The 21,407-nt window shown below is 39.6% G+C and overlaps 1 protein-coding gene across 4 annotated transcripts in view; it reads right to left on the reverse strand.

Moving 5' to 3' along the window:
- Positions 1 to 852: 852 nt before the first annotated feature.
- Positions 853 to 21,407, reverse strand: part of sh3bp2 (SH3-domain binding protein 2) — a 29,836-nt gene continuing 9,281 nt past the window's right edge. The window contains exons 1-13 of one of the 4 annotated variants that reach the window (XM_031745703.2): positions 19,388 to 19,761; positions 7,932 to 8,071; positions 7,696 to 7,798; positions 6,447 to 6,564; positions 6,171 to 6,238; positions 4,933 to 5,018; positions 4,760 to 4,837; positions 3,962 to 4,655; positions 3,663 to 3,771; positions 3,042 to 3,097; positions 2,688 to 2,763; positions 2,386 to 2,445; positions 853 to 2,270 (exon numbers count right to left, since the gene is read on the reverse strand). In XM_031745703.2, the coding sequence (XP_031601563.1) occupies positions 2,142 to 2,270; positions 2,386 to 2,445; positions 2,688 to 2,763; positions 3,042 to 3,097; positions 3,663 to 3,771; positions 3,962 to 4,655; positions 4,760 to 4,837; positions 4,933 to 5,018; positions 6,171 to 6,238; positions 6,447 to 6,564; positions 7,696 to 7,798; positions 7,932 to 8,071; positions 19,388 to 19,491 (1,821 nt within the window). In that variant the 5' untranslated portion in view covers positions 19,492 to 19,761 and the 3' untranslated portion in view covers positions 853 to 2,141. Of the gene's footprint in view, positions 2,271 to 2,385; positions 2,446 to 2,687; positions 2,764 to 3,041; positions 3,098 to 3,662; positions 3,772 to 3,961; positions 4,656 to 4,759; positions 4,838 to 4,932; positions 5,019 to 6,170; positions 6,239 to 6,446; positions 6,565 to 7,695; positions 7,799 to 7,931; positions 8,072 to 9,165; positions 9,527 to 19,387; positions 19,762 to 21,407 lie in introns of those variants that run through there. The other 3 variants (XM_031745704.2, XM_031745702.2, XM_031745705.2) reach the window with 3 other exon arrangements.

Here is a 21,407-nt window from a genome sequence, read left to right on the forward strand (position 1 = left end):
AATGTGTGACCCACCTGTCACTGAGACAAAAACTTCAATACGGAGCAGTACATTTAGGCCAGACTAATGAGTAATATCAAAAACTAACCACCTCCAGTTACCATTTTAATTCACCTTTTCTATAAATAAATAAATGAATTGCTGTTATTATTGCGGCCCAGCTGCAGTATCTTTGTAGCCCACTAGGGGGCCCCCAGGCCACACTTTGGGAACCACTGCTTTAGATTAACGAAACATTTCGGTATAACATAGAGACATGAGACATATTGTCGAAATTGCACTTCACTTTCTTAAGACATCTCAGTGATTTGTATGTAGTTAAACATCTTTACAGTCAAACTAACGGGGACGATTTGTCGGTATCTTTTTAAAGGTTATTAGGCAACGGTTCATACTGACTAACAATCAAATTGGGCTGAGTGACTTTGACACCGCTGATATAAAGTCTTAACAAAGGGGTCTGAATGCTTCCTGAAGAAACTATACGATCTAAACAGATAAATTCAAGCCAGTTACATGGCAACAACCCAATGGAAGACAACCTGCTGAAGTTCACACCGAGCATCGGAATAGGGATTTAAGTGACTTTAAATGTGACATCATTGACTGGTTTGAGAAAATGAGAAACTGCTGATGTACTGGGATTGTTCCAGTATATCAGGTTGACCTCCCCAGTCACCAGATCTCAGATCAGTAGAGCACCTTTGGCATGTGATAGAATGGGAGAATCAGACAGTTCAGTTAATAAAGCAGGTGAGTGTATTTGAGAACAGCCGGATAAACTACTAGTGATGTATTCAGGATCTAACCACTGTTGGTGTGTGTTATGAACGAGACACTCCAAGCTTTCTTTTATAATAATCTCTAATAATATATTTAAGTAAAAAAACACAGTATATTTACAGTTTAGATACACTTTTTTTTTTACAAATTAGAATAACATTTACATATAAATATAGAGGAACATTTTATAGTGCTGTACAAACAGAACACACAAATACACAACAAAAAATCAATTACATCAGTTTGTTTTTGTAAATAGGTGAGTTTTTTTTTTTTATCGACAGTGTCGTATGTTGTTCATTTCTGAAAGAAGAAACCTGACAAAGAGAACATTTCTGCCTGTAATGTTGTACTTTTTCTAATGTTAATTCAGTTCTCATGGATAAGTATACATCACAGCTACTAGTTTTGGACGTTACACCCAGAGGAAAGAGTTTGCCTGCAAATGGCACAAAGATGAAGCTGATAGTTTGCTATGATTTTGACACTTGAGCATCAGTTAGCTGCATTTGGTTGGGATGACACATTTGGGACAAAGTGTACAAACTGGGGTCTTTTTGAAGAAAAAGGACAGCAAGTCTGTCCCAGTATCCACGTTTACACCTTATTACCTCCAGGTAGTCAGAAATCTATTCAAACCAATCAAATTATCAGAATTAAAGGAACTAATAAATCTGATGATGTGTTCTGGTTAGTATGAGGAGCACAGATGGTCACTGAGAATCATAAGAGTTTATTTTTAAAATTAAACTTAATTAATTAATTATATGTAATAATTATCTTAATTACTTTTTTAATACTATTCAACTTCTGTGCTGGCATCATTAAAGTTCTTCTCGCTCTCATCCATTTAAGCTCAATATTAAAGCTATACTTTATATTATTCTCAAAACTTGTAAACCACCCATCCATTTCGCTTTATCTATGCACCGGAGTGCTGGAGCCTATCCCAGCTGTCACAGGGCATGAGAGTACAATCTAGGCAGTTTGCTAGACCATTGCTGGGCCAACGCAGAAACATCAATGTTTTTTAATGCTAGCATTTGGTGTCACAGCGCCCCTTTGTGGCCAAAACACATCACAACCATTGCTCACTATACATGAAACATCAGGAATTTGCAGCAGATTTCTGATTTTCTTTTAAAGATGTTTGATCCCTTAGAGAGTTTGGTAGATTTTTTTTTAGAAAGTTTGCCATGATGGAAATATCTCGTTGAGTGTAGATTTGTCAAAGTAAGAGTCTAGTTTGTATAGTTTTCTCCATGTTTAAGGTGCAGTCCAGTGCACCGTCAGAGTCTTCTGCACTGGTTTCAGCTGCTTTGGTGTCCTCTGGTTTCAGTTACAGTTCAGTAAGCCGCTCACGTCTTTGTGTAGGGCTTCTGGAGACACAGTGAGCCGTGGTGAGGAAGAGGGTGGCAGTAGTAGTGTTCGATCAGTGTAGACAGATTGGGGAAGGTCAAATCAGCTTCCAGAAATATACAGTCATGCTGCCAAAACACCCAACAGGAAGCTTTATTAGTCTGATGTGTAACTTACTTACAAAACATAATAAGCACTTATACCATACAGCTAAAATACAACAGTGAGCAGCAGGTTTCTTACCTCTTCAAACAGTCTGTAGTTTCTGGCTTTGCCTATACTGATGTCCCACACCACCAGCACCTGGATAACACACCAAAAATGATTTTATTTAGGCCCAAATATCAGAAGCTCTTTTATTATTATTAAAATAATACTGTCTACTCAAAAACAGTAAAAAATAAAAATGAAGTGTTCAGAAAATTTACACATTTATGGATTAGATCATATTGACTGTTACTGTTTACAATTATTATTAGAGTAACACAAATTTCCATTATGCTGGACTGGAAACTATTATTATTATTATCTTAATTTATTTTTACCTTTGTTGTTTTGGTTCCTGATTTTCTGATGGCGTACAGTCCATCATGTGGAGGAGTTGGACTCTCTTTGAATAACCTACAAACAGAAAAATGATCACCGGTTATGAGTTATCAGAGGAAAACATTAAGCAATTGCCCCATTTTAAAAGTCACTTTAAATTTAGCACTTAAATAAGTAGTAGTAATTTAGTTAAAACTTAAGTGAGGCTCATAGAAAGAAAAACACAAGCAGAAAGAAATGCAGCTTTTTGACAATAGAGGGCAGAAAAAACCAAAAAGCAGCACAGCTCAGTTTACTGAAGAACCGTTTCAGCTTCCAGCTCTAAATTTAAAAACTAAAGGTGAGATACGTACTTTTCTACGAAGCTGGTTTCATTCGAATCAATGAACACAGAGTCTGGCAGCTGGACCTGCAGATACAGAAACAACTGATTAAACACAACTCATTACTGATACTAGGCTCTCACGAGGCTGAGATCTCTGCTCAGATATACAGCAGTGAAACATAAAGAACAAAATTGTGTGTTATAATAACTACACAGGTCACATAAAGATACTACAGTTTAGATCGTAAGCATGTCTGGCCTGGCACTGACTGTAACAAAGCATGGCTAAAACTTTAATATCTTGTTTCAGTGTTTAATAAAATTTTAACTGCTTCAACTTCATGATTTGAAAAATTGGCATAAAATAGTGTTGCTTGTAGCAGAAAATTAGATTATTATGATTGGATTATGACTTCCTCCCACCTGAGCTCCTCAGAATCAGCAGATTCTGTGATTTTTGTTTATTTTTCGTTTGCTTTATTTTACAGGAAGTGAATTTTGAAGGCAGTTCATAAAGACTAATGTAGTCCAGATAAAATGACTTTTAAAACAAAAGGGATTTCCCTGGGCTCAGTCATGATGATACAAGGGGTTATCCACAGTAATTTAGCATTTTTATCAGCTGACACATCATTTCAGTCTCTCTTACATTCTCATAGTCTTCGTCAGAGTCGTACGCGGTCGAGTCTCGTTTCTTCCTGAAATCTGCAGTTTCGTCGTTGATGGAACGGAAGCTCTGACCCTCTGGAGATGTTCTTCTGGTGAAAAAACATGCCTTAGTGATGCAGGGAAACTTTTATGTTGTCTTTACATACCTATTTTATACATGAACCATTAAAACAGTGTCAGTAAGACAGCTTTGGAATGATTGGTTGTGGATGTTTTCCTTTCAATTAATCTTTTGATCATAAAAATCAACCTGAATTTCACTGTTTAAGTCAGACTTACTGAAAGGGTGTTCCTGGCGACTTGGGCTTGGGTGGAGGCAGTGATGGTTTGACTCCTACTAAAGGTAAAGGAGGTTTGGGTATAGATGGCTTATTGAGTTGTCCAGGTTTAAGTAGCGGGGAGTGTGAAGGGTGACCAGGCAGTGGTGGGTGACTGGAGGACGTTAGATTGAGAGATACATTTGTGTTCGGGCATGGTGGAACCGGCATGTTCGGCTTAGTACGGCGGTAGTTGTTTTCTAGCGACTGGCTCCCGCCAGAGTGAGGGGGACAGGGGCCATTTAGGATTACCCTGTCTAGTTTTTCACAGATGGGCAAAGTAGCTGGTGACTGGACTGAAACAGACGGCGTAGGCCTCCAGTCTCTTTTGTCATTTGCTGTTACTCCCATGGAGGTTGACCTGATTGGTTTCTTTGCATTGGGAGGAATAGGTGGAGGTGTGGAAGGAAAAGAATTCTGTAAGTGAGGGGCAAAAGGTAAAGGTGGGGGTGGGCCTTTGCTAGAGTCCTTCTTTGCGCAAGGAGAGGGTGGACAAGGTGAAGGTTTCCTGGGGAGCGGAGAGGTAGGGGTTTTCAGTTGTAATGGGATGGGAGGGGGGAGGCTTTTTTGGAAACCTGGACTGGAGTCTTGACGGTGGGGGAATGTCACTGGCACAGGTGGAGGAGGGTAAGAGGGCGGTGGACCTGTGGGTCGACCTGACGAGGTAATGAATAGAGAGAGTCAGTACCGGTTCCTGTTTCAGGTAAAGATCTTTGTGTTAAGGAGGCATAAGTACAGGGAAAGAGGTTGAGGTGGTCACCTGAAGACGTTGGCGAACATTCATTGTCTGGCTTCAGATAGTCCTCCTCATCGTCATCATCATCGTCATCACTGTAATCTTCACATAGAAAGAAGAGGTGCAACAATTTATTAATGCACAAATGTCATATAACCTTATATCTTATCCATGGATATTCATTGTTGTTGTCTTACTAATTTCGGTGGTATCAACAAGATGCGTCACATCCATCGGCCTCTCGATTGTGCCATAGAAACTGTCTGCATCTGAATCTGAGTCACTGTCACAAACAAACATGGAGACATAATTAACAAATAATATGCCAAAATATTGATTTTATTGACTGTAGGCTGACTCACATTTCAATGAAAGTACGCAAGCAAGAAAAATCTAAATTAGATACAAAAGGTCACACTGAAAAACATAGGTGACTAATGAAGCATAAATAGTATAAAATTATTTTTAGACACGTTCTTCCATGATTATTTTTTCTTTTCTGTTATTTTGCTCATGTAAGACATAAAATCTTGTGAAAAACAAAATACGTTTTAACATGACTACATAGAAACCTGTGAAAAGGTACAACCCAATATCTTGTAAGACCACCTTTGGCAAAAATAACTTAATAACTTAATTGTTTTCTGTATGAATGTATCAATCTGTCAAATCATTGTGATTGAACTTTGGCCCAGCTTTAGCATGCTTGACTCAGTGACTGCATAAAAACACCCCAAATCAACGCCCCTTCACCACCGTGTTTGACAATTGGTACGAGGCTGATATGCCGTGTTTGGTTTCACCCAACATGTTGCTGTGCATTAGTGCCAAACATCTCCACTTTCATCTCATCTGTCCAAAGCACAGCCTTCTGGAGGTCTTGTGGTTTGCTGTGATGCAACTTTGAAAACCTAAGCCGTGTTGCCTTGTCCTTTTGAGAGAGGAGAGGCTTTCTGCTGGCAAACCATGCCACTCTTGTTCAATCTTTTTCTAAATGTACCTTAGTTAAGTTTAACACTGAACTTGCTAACTGAGGCCTGTAGAGCCTGAGATGTAGCTCCTGGGTTTTCAGCATTTTCTCTAAGCATTGCAAGGTCTGAGAATTTCCTGTGACGTCCATTCCTGGCACCACTGGGATTTGTTAACACACCCCTGAATGAGACCACAAGATTGCCACGACATCAGCTTTTATAGAGGTGGTCACACTTGCTGATGATTGGCTATTGTGCATTTAATTGACAACACCTCGCTGCTATTACCTCTTAATTCCTATGTAAGGCTGTACTTGGTTTTTCATAGCACTAAAGACTATTTTCCCATGTCTGTAGTTTTCTTACAACAATACATGTATAATATGTATAATCTATATTATTATATGTCTTGATGCATATATTATTATAGTGAGGTGAAACATGACCGAGTTCACTGAGGTTACCTTGGTAGGTGGGCCTCTTTTCTGTCGTTATAGTGGTCTATTTCTCTCCGAAGGTATCGCATCCATTTCTGTAAGACATCAAGCAAAAAACAACACGTGATTATGTGAAACTGCAGCATTTAAATTGAAACAAACCCCAAACAATTTTATCATAAAGACTGAAATAATACCATAGTTGAGACAAAGGCAGAAACTAAAAATTCTTCTCAGGCTCTAAAGTTATGCTAAGTTCTCAATAAAGCACTTGACAAGGAGGTTAAATTTTTGTACTCTTACCCTCCTCTCATCCTCACTGGCTGCAGAGAAGAACCACGTCCTGTGTTTCTTACTGAAGTGGACGATCTTGAAAGGAAAAACATTGCTCGATGTTGTCTCCTCTGCTGCTCTCATCACTCTGAAGAAGAGGACAAATGTAACATAAGATAAAGTAGTGCTCCACATTATTTGATGTCACGGGAAATGTACAAAAACAACAACAAAGTACAACTGGGTGCTGCTAATGAGCCTCATTTAATTGATATAATTACAGCCTTATTACGATGTAATATACAGAAGTATGGAAAAAAAATCAAGGAGTTTGTTTTAAATAATTTTAGTCTGAATTATTGCTGAATCACTGGCATTGATTGAGGCTGAGGATCAGACAACCTTCTTCCCTCCTTAAAGCTCCATTCACTCATACAGTACGGACTAGGAAATGCAATAAGATGCCAATCACTCTCCGTGGGGAAGCCCTGAAGAAGCATCCTGAGCTTCTTCACCATCCCTTCATCAATCAAATGTCACAAAGCAGCAAACATGAGATAATCTGAATACGTTGATGTTTTGATGGGGGATGTTTGCCACACTTTTTAACTAAGTAAACTATGAACAAGTTTCAAAATGAGCAACCTCTTTTGTGGGGCAGCTGTTATGTGCTAAGTGTTGCTTCCTGGGGAGTTTTTCAGGTGCCCTGACAGCTGCCTAATGTAAGCGCTCCCTCCCTCTCCCTCCCTCTCCCTCCCTCTCTCGATGACAGCCAGGCCAGCAATCTACATATATTTGTTCTTTTCAGTTTCATGAACACTCATTTATATACCCTTGAGCTCAGGTCTAACATTACTGGAGCTTCAGGCACTTGTACTCGGTACTGAAGGCCCATTTTTGAGCAAGCACTTAACCTTTTCCTGCATTAAACCTTATTATCTACAATTATGATTTCCATAGATGTCATGCTGCAATAAAGCTTAAATTAAGCCAGTGGGATGTGAGAGCCGCTGGGGCTGAGCCCCAGAATAATAAAGGCCCGAATAAGCACACAAAACATTATGGGTGCAAAGGAGAGAGTAACAGTCTAATCACAGTTGACAAAGAACACTTGGGTTTCTGTGGCTCAGGAGGAAGTGACACCCATGTGAGAATCATTAACCTCAAAGTGTACCTAATCTTCACACAACAATATCTAGATGTTGGCACAGGCTTCACCCTTGAGCCTGAAACACTCAGTTTGATATGAATAATAATTTAGAAAATGTCTTCTACTGACCTGTTGTAGCCATTGAGAGAAAACGCCCCCTGTGGTGCAGCAGAGGTACTGCTCTTAAAGTAGTACACGCAGCCCTTGTGGATGATGATGTACCTCAGTGGCCCTGTAAGGCAAGCAACATGTATTAAGAATGTTTTCATGGTGGTGTAAAAGGTGCTGTATCAATGACGAGAATGTATGTGGATATTCCTCTTTCATGTCTGCATTTGTTTTCCTTTTTTAATTTTTCGACTTACATTTCATTAGGCTGAATTGGCTGCCTCCTTTCTTGTGGAGGTATCCTGCAGTGGTTACCCCTCCTGGCATGGTGAGGAGGTTCTGAGCCCCAATGGCCCGCATTGGCACCGGCCAGCACATCTCTGGAGATGACATGGTTCTACAGCAGAGCAAAGGACACAATATTTTTCTGTCAGTCAGGTGAAACTGTAATCTCTCTAGTCGCACAAGATCACAGAAATGAATAAGGAAATGAACGCCAGCATAAATAAGGTAACAAACAAAAACCAAGAAGCTTTGGGGAGGCAGCACACAACTTCTGCTGTTCTAGAAAGGACCACATCCTCTCTGCTAGCAAACCTGCTTCCTATCCCCTTTAGCTTTAGGGCGTTCTGAGCTACATCAGCTCTCACACAGAAAACTAGAAGGTACTCAGCAGTTCATAACAAAACAAAAAATGACCTGGTTTGTTCTCCCATATACCCTGAAACATTTTTGAAGCAGAAATAACGATAAGACAACCCCAAACTAAAGACCGGCCACTCAAAACATCCAACAGTGAAGCCTGTTTTTGGGCTGTGCACGCCCATAGAAATGGAATTATAAAATGATGAACAGATTAGTGCTCATAAAACACCTCTACTCAGCTGACCACTCAAAGCAGCTTCTACTACAAGTCTCATTCACACAGTCACACATTCATACTGAGCTTTTATCCAAGCCTAAGTGCTTTCCAACATTCATGCAGGCAGCAGGGGAAACTCTGGGTTCAGTATCTGACTCCCTATAGTGTATTTTTTATACATCAGTCATGCCTGGATAAGCAGTCATGACAGGGAGTGAGTAAAGGAAAATGACTATTTTACTATTTTTCTTTTAATCTAAACTAAATTAAATTTATTACTGAGTCATACATTCTGTAGTAACATGAGTAAGGCTACTAGTTACTGGTGTGGATAGGAATCTCTAATCATTAGTTGTGGATCAAAAGTCACAAGCTAAAGACAAACAAATTGTGACACTATCAGAAATGAAGGATCAGCTAAGATACTCTATACTGCTAATGGGACATGGTCCCGGTGGACTAGCAGATGGAGAGTGTGTCCAATGTGCTGCTCAGGAAATCCTGCTTGGCTTGGGTAGCTCACCACAACTGGACAAAGATGACTAAAAGAATGAAACATCTTTTCGTAAATTTCAAAAACTTTTCTTCTGCAAAATCCTGCTCTTACACCTACATCAGGTGTTGCCTACCTCCTGTTGAACTTCTTGGTGAAGATCTGAATGGCAGCGTTCTCCCTCAGTATGCTGACTGTGGAGGCTAACATAGTAGAAGCTAATCCTGGCAGGATATCCATAATAGAAACAAGAAACCTTTTGTTTCTGTCCTCCGTGGCATTTACTGTCCCATCAAATCCAAACCGAGGGCGATTTAGCCATCCAATTTTTAAGTCTGTCTCATTTTCTGCTTTTCGCCGCCGCTCTCTCTGACGGCCTCTGCTGATATCTATCTGTCTCACTCATAAAGACACTCAGACTAAGGAGGACCTACGTAACTGGAACCTTGAATTTTTGCATGAGCAAAGGCACATAATTAGTTCATGCAGGAAATGCATAACATCCTGTGTCCTTTTTTGAGTGTTCAAGATGTAATGTAAAAAAACAAAATGTGGGTGTGATAGAAAGAGACAGGGAGGTGGGGGTAATGAAAATAAACATTCCTCCATGATCTAAAGTGTTTATGTGTAACTTGAAGTTTATCTCCAGCATCTGCTAGACTGAGTTGGAAAGAAGTTAAGGAATGAAGCATTTAGGAGGATTTAGTTGGTGCCAAAATCCACCCCCTTTCCCTGAGATAAAAAGACCTTGAGAATTAAATGGGCATGTATTCATTTACTGATGTTGAATCGCAGATCCTGGCAGGGCTGCTTTAAAAAAAAACACCTTGAAAATTACTCATGCCAAAGTCAGTTTTTGTGTTGTGCTTTAGACTTCAGAGTGTTTCAAATAAACTAGGTGAGGCGATGATGAATGAATGAGGATAAACATCCCACACTTAAGAGTAAAATGTAATTGTATGCAGGAGATAAAGGATAAAAAATAGAGCCTGAGACTCTGCTTATTTCTGAAGGTCTGTTTTTAGAAGAAAAAAAAAACTGTTGCAGGAACGTGGGCCCCTGACTCAACCAGTGACAATCTGGTTTCCAAGACATTGTTTGAAGCATACTCTTGATTCAAGCATACTGTTTGCTAGTTGGCTAACCTGCTGTTAGCCAACTAGCAAGTGTTGGGTAACACTAACACAACAGCATGATTATTATAGAATATTGTATGCACTTACACTAGTTTGACTGCACTGAAAATAGCGAGCACAAAAACAGAAGTAGGTCGTGTCAGAGTCAACTACCCACAGCTACCATGTTTACACATGTCACACATGCTAGCGATTAGCATGCAAGCTCATGTACTGAACTAATCATTTAAAATCAGCCTCAGTCTCTTATATACCAAAGAGATTTAGAGGAAATGTATCCCTCTCAAATATTTGATAACAGTGAGATTTTTTTATGTATTGTTGATTTATTCCGCTCTGAATATTTTAAATGGTTAGAATATGATCAAACATAATTAAACAATGTTTCTTGATAATGAAGATGATCAATAGAAATATTGCAACAGTTTAGACTGAAGCTGTGCGGAGGGGAAGGTCTGCCTGGTCTGGCAGATCCGCTCCACATCACCACACCCTGGTCATAATTCAACCAAAGCAGCCTACTTTGAGAATTAGAACAAAATGCATTTGCACGGACAGATGGAAGGAGTGAAACCTGTTAGCTGATAACACAGGCAGGCCTTAAATACATCACCAGGGTGAAGCTTCAGCCCGTTTATGACCTCAGTCTGCCCTGCTTCATATCTGTGTGTGTATGTATGTGTGTGTGTGTGTTTGTGTGTGTGTGTGGGACTTCAAAAAGACATACCAAAGCTATCTTGTGGTTTGTTCTTCGCCTGGGCCCATGTAATGTTTACTGATAACTATCTGATACAGACCTCAGCACAGACACAAACGAACAGGCACGCCAGACATTCTGCACTTCATCTCATCTCAGCCCGAGTGAGGTCAGCTGCCGCTTATCGTCCGCAAAAGGATTTCATGAACTCCTCATCCTCATGATAGAACTGAAACAACATGATGGCGATGTGACTGCATACTCAGCACCTTTATGTTTTCTGGGAAATGTGTTAATTCTTTTTCCACTGACAGAGGAGAAAGATCAGAGTCAAAAGTAATAGTGGGAATTTGTGGGAATTAGCGAACCCCCCCCAAACCCCCACTGGTTTCTTCTGCAGTTCTCTCCTCGAACTCATGTTTTGTTGTTTCTTTTGTTCAACTCTCATAATCTGCATGGCTGTCAAACTGTATTTAAAAAGAAACCAAAACATACATGCATCCATACATCCATAAGCTTTGTATGTTACCTAAGCTACCTGGTCATCACTGTAGCTCAGTTTGCACACAGTTAGCCAAACAATCCCACAGATAGCACTGAATATTTGGCTCAAATGTGGCACACATCAGCACATCTTGACTTGGCTGCTTCAACTTAGCCTAATAATTCAATAATTCAACTCTCAAAAATCATATTTAATATCATCCAAATGAAGACATTTTTTAAATATAGCAGAGCAGAGACAGCATGGAAAGGAAATCCTGTCCAAATAAATAAAAAAGAATTTCCCCTAGTGGTGTCACATTAGATCACTTCCTAACAAGTAAAACAATGAAACACAAAGTTTCCCCATCAGCACGCTGACAGGCTTTCTGGATGCTGATATCACATTTGCTTCTCCCATCATGTGGTTCTTGCATGACTTATTTAATGACCAAAATACGGTGACCAGAAAAAACCCCATTAAAAAAAGTAAATAAAAAAAACCCTTCTGCCAAGTACAACTGGGTTTGCCGTGGGTTCACCATGGAAGAACAAAAAAAGGCAGTGTGATTTAGCTTCAAACCCGCTCACCTCACCTACTGCTTTTTTAAAGTTCCTGAAGAGATGCTAATCAGAGAACTGCTGTTTCTCAGGAAGAGACACACAGCCCACATGCCAGACACATTCAAACACATTTCCTCTCTGGACACAAACACAATGTCTGCCCCGAGCGGTAGTTTAAAATTACCTTCCACATTTAAACTGTGTGCCAGTGCCTATTTGCTCTTCACCTGAGACGGAAGTCAAAGTTTAGTTCAATGCCTGCAAATTAATCAGAGTAGAAATCAGCAGACATGATGAAAAAGTAAATAGAATCCAGTTATCGCTCACGTAGCATCTAAATTTGTCTTCCCGAGAAGATGACTGAAAAAACGACTGCAGGAAAAAGACAAAGACAATTATGAGATGCCGGGCTTACACAACGTGTCTTACCGGGCCAACAATTCAAGTCTTACACAACGTGTCCTCATCTCCAATATGTTCTCCAGCAAGCTGAAGAAACTCAGAAGAGGGCATGAAGACACCTATAGTTAGCAGGCTGACTGCTCATTTTCAGATCGAAATTGAAACTAGTTCAGTTTTCGAATGGAAATCCCCCCGATGATTCAAGTCCTAGGAACTGCTTGTGTGACCTCATAGAACACTGCTGTTGCAAAGGAATACAAGCAAACTCTTTCTAATTAACAGAATACAGCACAGTATGTTCCACTGGAGGACATTAGATTTCAAATTAAATGGGTTAAAGTTGTAACTTATAGTGATACAATACAAGCTAAAACAAATGCAGAGACTTTAACATTCGTAATTATATTTTTATTGAAGTAGCTTTCTGTGCTCAACCTAACATATCCTCATATTATAGAACTTAAATGCACAGCTCAGGAGAAAAAAAACCTTTACTGCTGAAAGTACTCCATGATTTAAAAGCATCATGCATCCACCAACGTGGATGTGAAAAGCCTTTAATTAAACCTGAGAAGGAATACTTCCCCTCTCTAATGTTTTCATTGGGTTTCTGTGTGTTTGTGTACACCGGACCCCAGCCATGATAGAAACACCTCTAAGTTCCACGAATGTAAGGTGCAATGTTAATCTTGTGGGACTTTAATTAGTAGTTTAACTTGATTGAAAAATGATAATCACATTTCAAGGCTTGTTATATAAAGATATCGAAAAAAGCCATTCCTAGATACACTGCACATGCAGATAGTAGCAACATATCAGTATCATGTGAGTAATTATATCCTGTTTATTATCTGTTTGACTGTAATTGCGACCATATTTCAAAATGTGGCATGATATAGTAATAAATTAGAAATTGAACTCTCTACAGAAGCTGTAAACCTATCAGGAGTTGACAGTCATAGATCAGATGAGAAAAATGGTCGTTCTCTCATAGACTTCAATACACCCACAATTGTTTACACAAAAAGAGAAGTCGCCCCCTGCTGGTCTTTGGAAAGAATGCAGCTAAATCCACCTTTTATAGCGACATCCTAGTGGGATGTTGTTTGGCCTGCCTACCTTGGAAAGACTGTAACTGTTGCATACAATACAACAAAATACAATTAAATGGAAAAGTCCAGGTAATTTTCTTTGTTTGATACATCATGTCCACTACAGCGACCTGTAGTGGACAGATGGCGTCATGGTCACAATGATGTCAGGAGTTGGATTTGTGAACTGCACACACAACTGCTATCAAAACCAAAAATCAACTAATATCTCAGAAGAGGAGAGGGTGGTGTAGTTTTCCTGTTGCGTTCTTTTGTTGTGTGCTATTATTTTATTCACAAAACACAGATCAAAATAAGATGTGCACAGACACATGCACAAGTCCATCACTGTCTACGTGTCATAGATCTCGGCAGCTGTCAGGTGTCTGCAACAAAAAAAGCACGCCGCTAACCAATGTCCACGCAAAGTGCATGCTTCGTGCTTAGACCAGATAACAAAGACCCTCACTGCTCGCAACCTCAGGCTGACTCAAAGGTCACAGGTAACCGCTGACACAGCTGCAGCCGATGCAGATCGCCCCATCCAGGAAACAGTGTCATTGTGCTGTGTTTCATGTCTGCAGTGCACTTCCTGTTCCCCACCTCCCCTACGACCGACCACAATGGTTCCTCCATTAGTTCAGCTTCACATTTTTTTTCATAGTGACTGTGATACGCAGGTGTGAACACATGAATAGAAACTTCGGGTTTATCTCAAGTCATCAGTTTTCTTTTACTCACTTCTGTGAAGCTGTCCAGGTGATAATGATTAACACAGCTAAAGTGTTAATGGCACAGATCTTATAAATTTGCTGACTGACTTCTTTGAGTTTAGAATACGTTTTATAAACACCATCATGTGTTACATCCAGGAAATAGCCCTAACCAGCCCTAATCTGGATATATCTGTAACTTCAATAAAAGATGGGTTTCTATTTTTTTGGCATGTGTGATCTTTCATCAGGGTTGCGGCCCAGACGCTGAGCAACTACTGGTTCTAAGTGCCTTTTTAAAGAAAAAAAAAAGTTTTATATTAGGAAAAATTCTACAATCATTAAGTTAGCTAATGTATGTACAGTTTAAAGACAATAAAGACGTTAAAAATGGATTAAAGAACCAGTCATTGAGATCTTATCTGCTCAGCTGATATGTTCACTAATGTTGACACAGGAAAGAGCTGCTGTAGATTGTGTACAGTCAAAATTATTTTAAAAATGTGCAATGAATTTTTGAAATGGTTGTTTTAAAGAGATGGACCGGGTCTTCAACCACCCCCCGTCAAGTTATTTTGTTGTATCAACATGGTAATAAAATAGCAATAAGCCTGAGTCAGATATCACTCTGCTATCAGTTTACAAGTGAATGGGGTCAAGTTGGCAACTACATACAATCTGTTTGTGATAACATAGCAATTAATAGTCATGAATTGAAGAAAAGTGCATATTTGTTGCATATATACATACACAGGAATTTAAATGAACTAACTACATTCAGACTCCAGAGAAACAGATATTCAGAAATTCCTCCAAAAATAGTTGCTGCAGAATGGCAGTTTAACTGCAAAACCAGAACCAGAATACAACCAGCTGGCAGCCAATAGAGTCCAGTCCTACTCTACTGCAAAGAGACGCTTGGCAGAGCAGTTGCACTCAGTGGCAATCTGTCTGTATTTTCAGTGCAGTCAGTGAAAAAAACGATTATTTGGAGACAGGTTGCCGGTTGATGATCTGTGCAATCACCTTGTGATCAAAAGTGGTTGGCGCAACTGCTTTCAATCAGTCACAAACAGCAAAGCATTCGTTGCTGCACAACCACTATTTTAGTTGCTGCGAGCAGGCTGTCATTTTATTTTTACTCTACTGTGAATGAGATGAAACTGAGGTAGAACATTCATCGTTGTTACAACAATGCTGCCATATATATCTTTTACTTTCTCTTCTTTCTGGAAGTGGTAACTCACCGGGGTCTTTTCTCTGTCTCTCTAGTCTGACCTGTTGTAGGGAGTACTGTAAATATCATGCTGCTTTTTAAAGACTGCCAAGGGTGGCTCAATTACAGAAGAAGCCTGGTAGTCTGGTCGTGGGCTACTACCTCTGTGTATTGTTATAAGGCTGCTTTTTCCTCCTGAATTTACATAATTAATTATATAAAAATGACTATTGTAGCTGAAGCTTTTCAGAGCCGTCTGCATGGGTCAGCTGAATGTAAATGTCATCATCAGCCAAACACAAGAAACACAGCAACTGGTCTTCCTGCTGTCAAGAAGTTGCTGTAATAAGCTCTACAGTGCTCTATAGTGTCAGACCTGTACCCACAGGTTAACTATTAAAACTAGTTGGATTTATATGTTTAAGAATTAGAACAGCTTTGGCTTTCAAGAAGCAATACTTTGTGTAATTTTGGCACTTTAGCTAGTGGAAATGTCTGGCGTTTCCAATATCATTTCCTCGGTTTTTAATGTGAAATGAATTCGGAGAACAAGTGACCACCAGTGTGTAGGACTGTTTGGTTTCTTATTAACATGGAAAATTGGAAAAGCAGAAGAGAAACAGAAAGTCTTTTGCTCTCCACACACACACCTGCAGTGACGGGCTCAGAGAAAGCTGAAATAGTAAAAAGCAGGTCCTCTTTCTCTACCTGCATCATTCCTTCCTGTGTCCAAATATGGCAGTGCCACTCAACAGGAACTACACCATCGTCACACTTCTGTAACGGCTGCAGGAAGGATTCCTCTCAGACTGATGCACACAAACACGCTGTCTAAGTCTTCAGTTGGAAAGATTCAAAAGGTTAAAATCCTACAGTAGTGGTTTGTAACAAATTAAAAACTGTAATTTAGCAAAAAAGAGAAAAAGCGGTGAAGAGAAAGGTACACCGGATGAAAGGAAGGAAGAGAGATAGGATTGAGATTTTGCTCTCTGACTGCATGCCCACCCTCCCCCCACGACGCAGGGGTCGAAAAATGAGAACTCATTTCCTGTAAACGTCTCCTCGTTCTCTCTCTTTCTAGCGCAAACCTTGCTGAGGAACTACCGTGGTCACATCTGATGACCGTCATGGAAACTTATCTCCACTGACAAATGAAGTGGATTTTTCTCTGAGGAGACAAATCACCAGAGCTAACAGACTTGGTTTAATTTACCGTATAAAATTATTTTTTAAAAGCAAACATGAGCCATTGGCAAAGTATCGCTTGCCTGTTTTTAGAGATGAAAGCAACAGATTACAGCTAGCCCTGTTTTTGTAACAAATTCAGGCTATTTTTATGGATGCAAATACTCAGGAAATACGAGTACTTACATTACACTTTGCATGCTTCGTTCTTCCTCTGTCCCTTTCTCAATGTGCAACAACAACATTTCTGCTTTGACTTTGGTTTTTGAAGAAAGTTGGCACAAAAGTTTCATCTTAGAGCCTCACACCTACGTGTTTTCAGCCTCACCTCTGAGTGTCTGCGCCCTCCTCTTTCTCTTCATCTCTTATGCATTCTCTTACAGTTTACACTCACACAAACACACTAGGTGTGATTTATAACTGATGACTTGTGTTTGTTATGACTGAGAACTTTTACAGTAGATCAGCCCTGTCACTGTTCACTGGTTGCTCCTGCATAATGTTCTCTTTCGACAAAGTATTCCCAGCTGTCCATGTTGTATTTTTGTTATATACTAAATTATATGATAACGATACCAGAATTTCCAGCTCAATTTTCATACTCTTGGACTCTATTAGAGTAGCTTTGTATGATTCACAGTTCGCAATAATCCTTAATCATCTTATACTGGAATTTTGATGAAGTTTTAACCTTTGCGAACAAAAGGTTTAATATCGATCTCTCCTTTTGGATGCGTGCCTGTCATACATGTAATACATGCATTATATATATATTGCATCTTGGATTTGTAATTATGTTAGGATATTTATTGGTTATTTAAGTTTAAGTTATTTAAGAGGAAGTTTTGTCTTATTGTCATTATGCTTGCATAAGGTCAACAAAGAGTCGTGAATCTTGAATTCCTACTCCTGATAAAGCACTGAAGCAAGTTATACTTACTATCGCGCAGATTATTTTTTAGTTGTTTTGCACTACTGTCTGTGTATGGAAACCAAATCAAGCTCTGCTGGTAACCTTAAATTGAAACACATTTCCTTCAAAATCATTTCTGTTGGTTTGACAGATGTTTTCTGTCTGTCCTGAATGAGAACATGTGTTTTGGAAACGTTGTGTACTTGTGTACATTGTAGTTAGCTTCAGCTGTGTGGTACTGAACTGTTTTTTGTTTCTTATAGTTTTACGGTAATATAATGTTGGTTTGTCAAATGTTCCTATGTCCCCCCCGTAACGAATAAAGTTTCCTTTGGTGTTGGAGCCGCGGCTATGCTGGCCGCAGAGCGAGAACAGTTCCATTTCCTGTGAAGCTCGTGGAAGAAGGCTGGAGATATGGTGGGTGCAGATGTCGGTGTCCTGCCGTTGTAGTTTTAGTCAGGATGGTTACTTTCACAAAAAAACTACTCAGCTAGCCTTAGGAAAAATGCACCCAGGCTGGATGTTAAAAATGCTAAGTTGGGAGTGACACACCTGTGTCACTATTGTCATAGCCAGGTGCATCAAAAGACAAAAGATAGATTATGCATAAATGAGCCTTGTCTGATTACCTCAGAGACAAGAGCGAGCTGGATAAGCTTATGAGGTACAACAGCTTTAAAACAAAACAAAAAACCCCCATTTGTCTTTGAGGTTTTGGGAATTTTAAAACACCAAAACCAGATAACTGCATTTTTCACTTGTTTTGCAATGTTCAACCTCTAGACATCTCAGATGCAAAAATAACTGCTCAGGTCTCCAAGAAGTGAAATTACAAAAATGAAGAACTTGCTCTCCCTAATCTCCTTACAAAACTCTAACAGAGAAGCAAGTAAAATGCTTTCATACATTAATATATCACTCATCAAATAACGTCACTCACTGTGGACCTTTCATCTTGAATTAGCATTTATCTGTAAATAATGTGACTCAGTTTTTTGGAACTTGGAAGTGTTTTTGTTCTTGCTGTTTACATCCTGGACACGTATCCTCAGCTTCAGGGGGTAAAGTCTGTCATTCACCTTGTGAAATGTGCCTACTAAAGCTCAGCAAGTTCTAAAATAAGACATGACCTAATGTGCTGTGTACTGTCATGGTATTTTGTAACTTGGTTACATCATATCTAGTCTCACTGGGTATGCTCCTGAGTACAAACTTGCGCTCTCTCACATCTTTCCTTTTTGCTTTACTGGAAAAAATATTACATCAATGCTATTTTTTTTTTATTCCTGATTGTTTTATTTATTAATTAAAATATCTTGTTTGTCCAGTATTTACTTGATCCTCTTGTCATGCTGTTTTTTTTTTGACTGCACAGGGACAGGGAGTGCTAAAAGTGCAATATGTGCTACTTTCACTCACTCATAAGTATTGCTCGAAATAAGCCAACTTAACGTCCGTTTTATTGAAAAGTGGTAAAATTCATCTGTTTCAAATCTGTTTGCTTCGGACTTTCCGACTTCTAAACAAGATTTAACTTTTCTCAGTACTTTCGTCTGAAATGTTGCACTTCACTTAGGAAATCTTAAATTTGCTGTTTACCCATTTCAGGCAGCAGAGAATGCTAGTTCAAATTCCATGCGATTATTGTAACAACCAGATCAAAGACCAGCCAGTAAAGATGGTACAAAGCTCACTCTTACTTGCGTGGTTTTGCATACCTGAGACCAACGATGATACTCAAGATCATTCAAAAGAACCACTAAATACCAGATATCTGCCACTTGATAAACACAAAAACCAACTAATGAGATAGTCTCTACCTCAAACGAGTCTCAGAGCTGATCACCAGACTCAGTCTGGTGAAGACGTGTTCAGTGACACGTCCGAAAAGAGTGAAAAAATAAAGATGCCAGAAAAGCTGTGTCAGACCCAGCAGTGAGGATAATGTCTGAACTTACATGATGTCCCTTTGTTCCCGAATACACATCCTGGTGCTTGGTTTGGAGCTCCGTGCAATCGACTTCTTCTTCTTTACCGAAGGAGCAGACATGTCGGCGGACATGACAGTGGCAGTACAGGATAATATACCACCATAATTTTCAACCCACGTGGAGAGACGGATATACGGTTGAATGGACTCAAGGTAGAAAGAATCGAGTCAAAGATTCAGAACCATAAGAATTGTTATGGGTGGAAGCATGAAAACAGAATGCAGATGAATGGAACTGGAGCTGTAGAGAAGTGTTAACGAAGAAAGAAAAACCAAAAAATAATGAAAGAAATGGATAGATGAGCAGAGAGAACAATCAGCTGTGTCGATTAGGAAGTCTGTTGATGATCTGAACCCCTGATACTCCACCAAGCGTTTCCTGAGGGGGGCTCCTCCTTCAGCTCTGGCACCTCATTGGCTGACTGCTTTCAGCATGTTCCTTCCTGCTTCCTCAAAGACAGCATGTGATAGGCTGCCGCTTGTAGCCCACACTTCTGCAAACACACAACTCACACACTTGGACACCCAGCTCCTGTGAAAGAGGCCTGGGGACTTTCCGTGGCACAGGATTGGAACAATTCAGAGGTCAAGCACACGGACGCAGACACAAGGACGCAGACTCAGAAACGCATCTGAAAACACACACTGAAACAGAGCCGTTCCTCTGTGAGGTTACAGGTGAACTTTTGTGATACTTTCTAGTGTGTAGTAATTCTAAGAGACCCTAACTTCCTTTTGACCCTTAAAACAGACCTGTGGGCACTTTATAAAAGACTAAAAAGGCCAAAATAAAACAGATAAGGTGCTTCGGCAGAAAGCTTTTAGAACAACAGGATGTACAAGTGTTGCAGTGCATAAACTTGTCACTGATAATGTCTTTCAACTCAGTTTTAATGATCTAGAATAGCAGTGGCAAACATAAGGCCTGGGGACTAGAATTGGGCTGACAATTCTATTCAATTCTGGGCTGCAAGTGAAGCAGGGCATAAATTTTGGTCTTTAAAAATAGATTTTCCAGCTTCTCCTGCTGATAAAGACCTCCCCCGTTGCCATTCATGCTACGCCAAAGTAACTAAATAATAGATAAATGACTAAATTATCTACTTTAGAAAATGTCTGTTTTTTTTACAACGGGCCAACAACAACAAAAAGGTTATTCTCTGTGAATTAGCCTGGGCTACAAGCTACCAAAGGGTTTCTTTATTTTACACAGTTATTTCTCCAAGGGTTGTGCTGATAGATTTTCTTTCTATTTACTGTTGCATATATATCCATAGTGTTGCAATTGCACTGCATAATGAGTTTGACATCCCTGATCTAGACCCTAAAAGATTAGACAGAGACAATAAACCAGTCAATCAGACATGGCTTAGAGTTCATCGTGAAGAACTTGGTGATGGTGGGGAAGAGATTGTTATTAGAATCCATGTGATACAACCGACTGGGAAGTGAGGGAAAAGATGAGCGCAAAGAGAAACACAGAGAAACTGACAATGAAACACAAAATACCGGTGAGAGTGAGAAAAGAGATCTTTGGAGGAAAAAGGCTCAGTGCATCATGGGAAATCCCCTGAGCAGTTTGAGCCTGTAGCAGTGTAGCTACAGGATGGTTCAAGGTCAGTTGATCCAGCCCTAACTTTTAGTTTGAAGCTTAAAACTCGAGCAGGCGTCTCTATCCTAAACCCAGACTTTCTCACTCTCGCTAAACATTTGCTTCCTCAATACTTCCTTGTGCTTATTGTGTTCACAAATTTTAAAGGCTAAAATAAAAACAATATTCTTTATTTTAGTTTAGTTTTAATTTTCTATTATTTTTACAAGGCAGTGTGGAGCCTTTAGTTTATTTTTAGTTCACTAAAATAACTTTTATATTGTAGGCTACAGAAGACAGATCTCTGCCTCCTTTTTTTCCCCACCATACTACCGTGAACACACAGGAAGCCCCGTGATGTCTAAAACCACCATACCCCTCCTGTACACTACATGGA

Source organism: Oreochromis aureus, linkage group 7, assembly GCF_013358895.1.
Source record: "Oreochromis aureus strain Israel breed Guangdong linkage group 7, ZZ_aureus, whole genome shotgun sequence".
Lineage (NCBI taxonomy): Eukaryota > Metazoa > Chordata > Actinopteri > Cichliformes > Cichlidae > Oreochromis > Oreochromis aureus.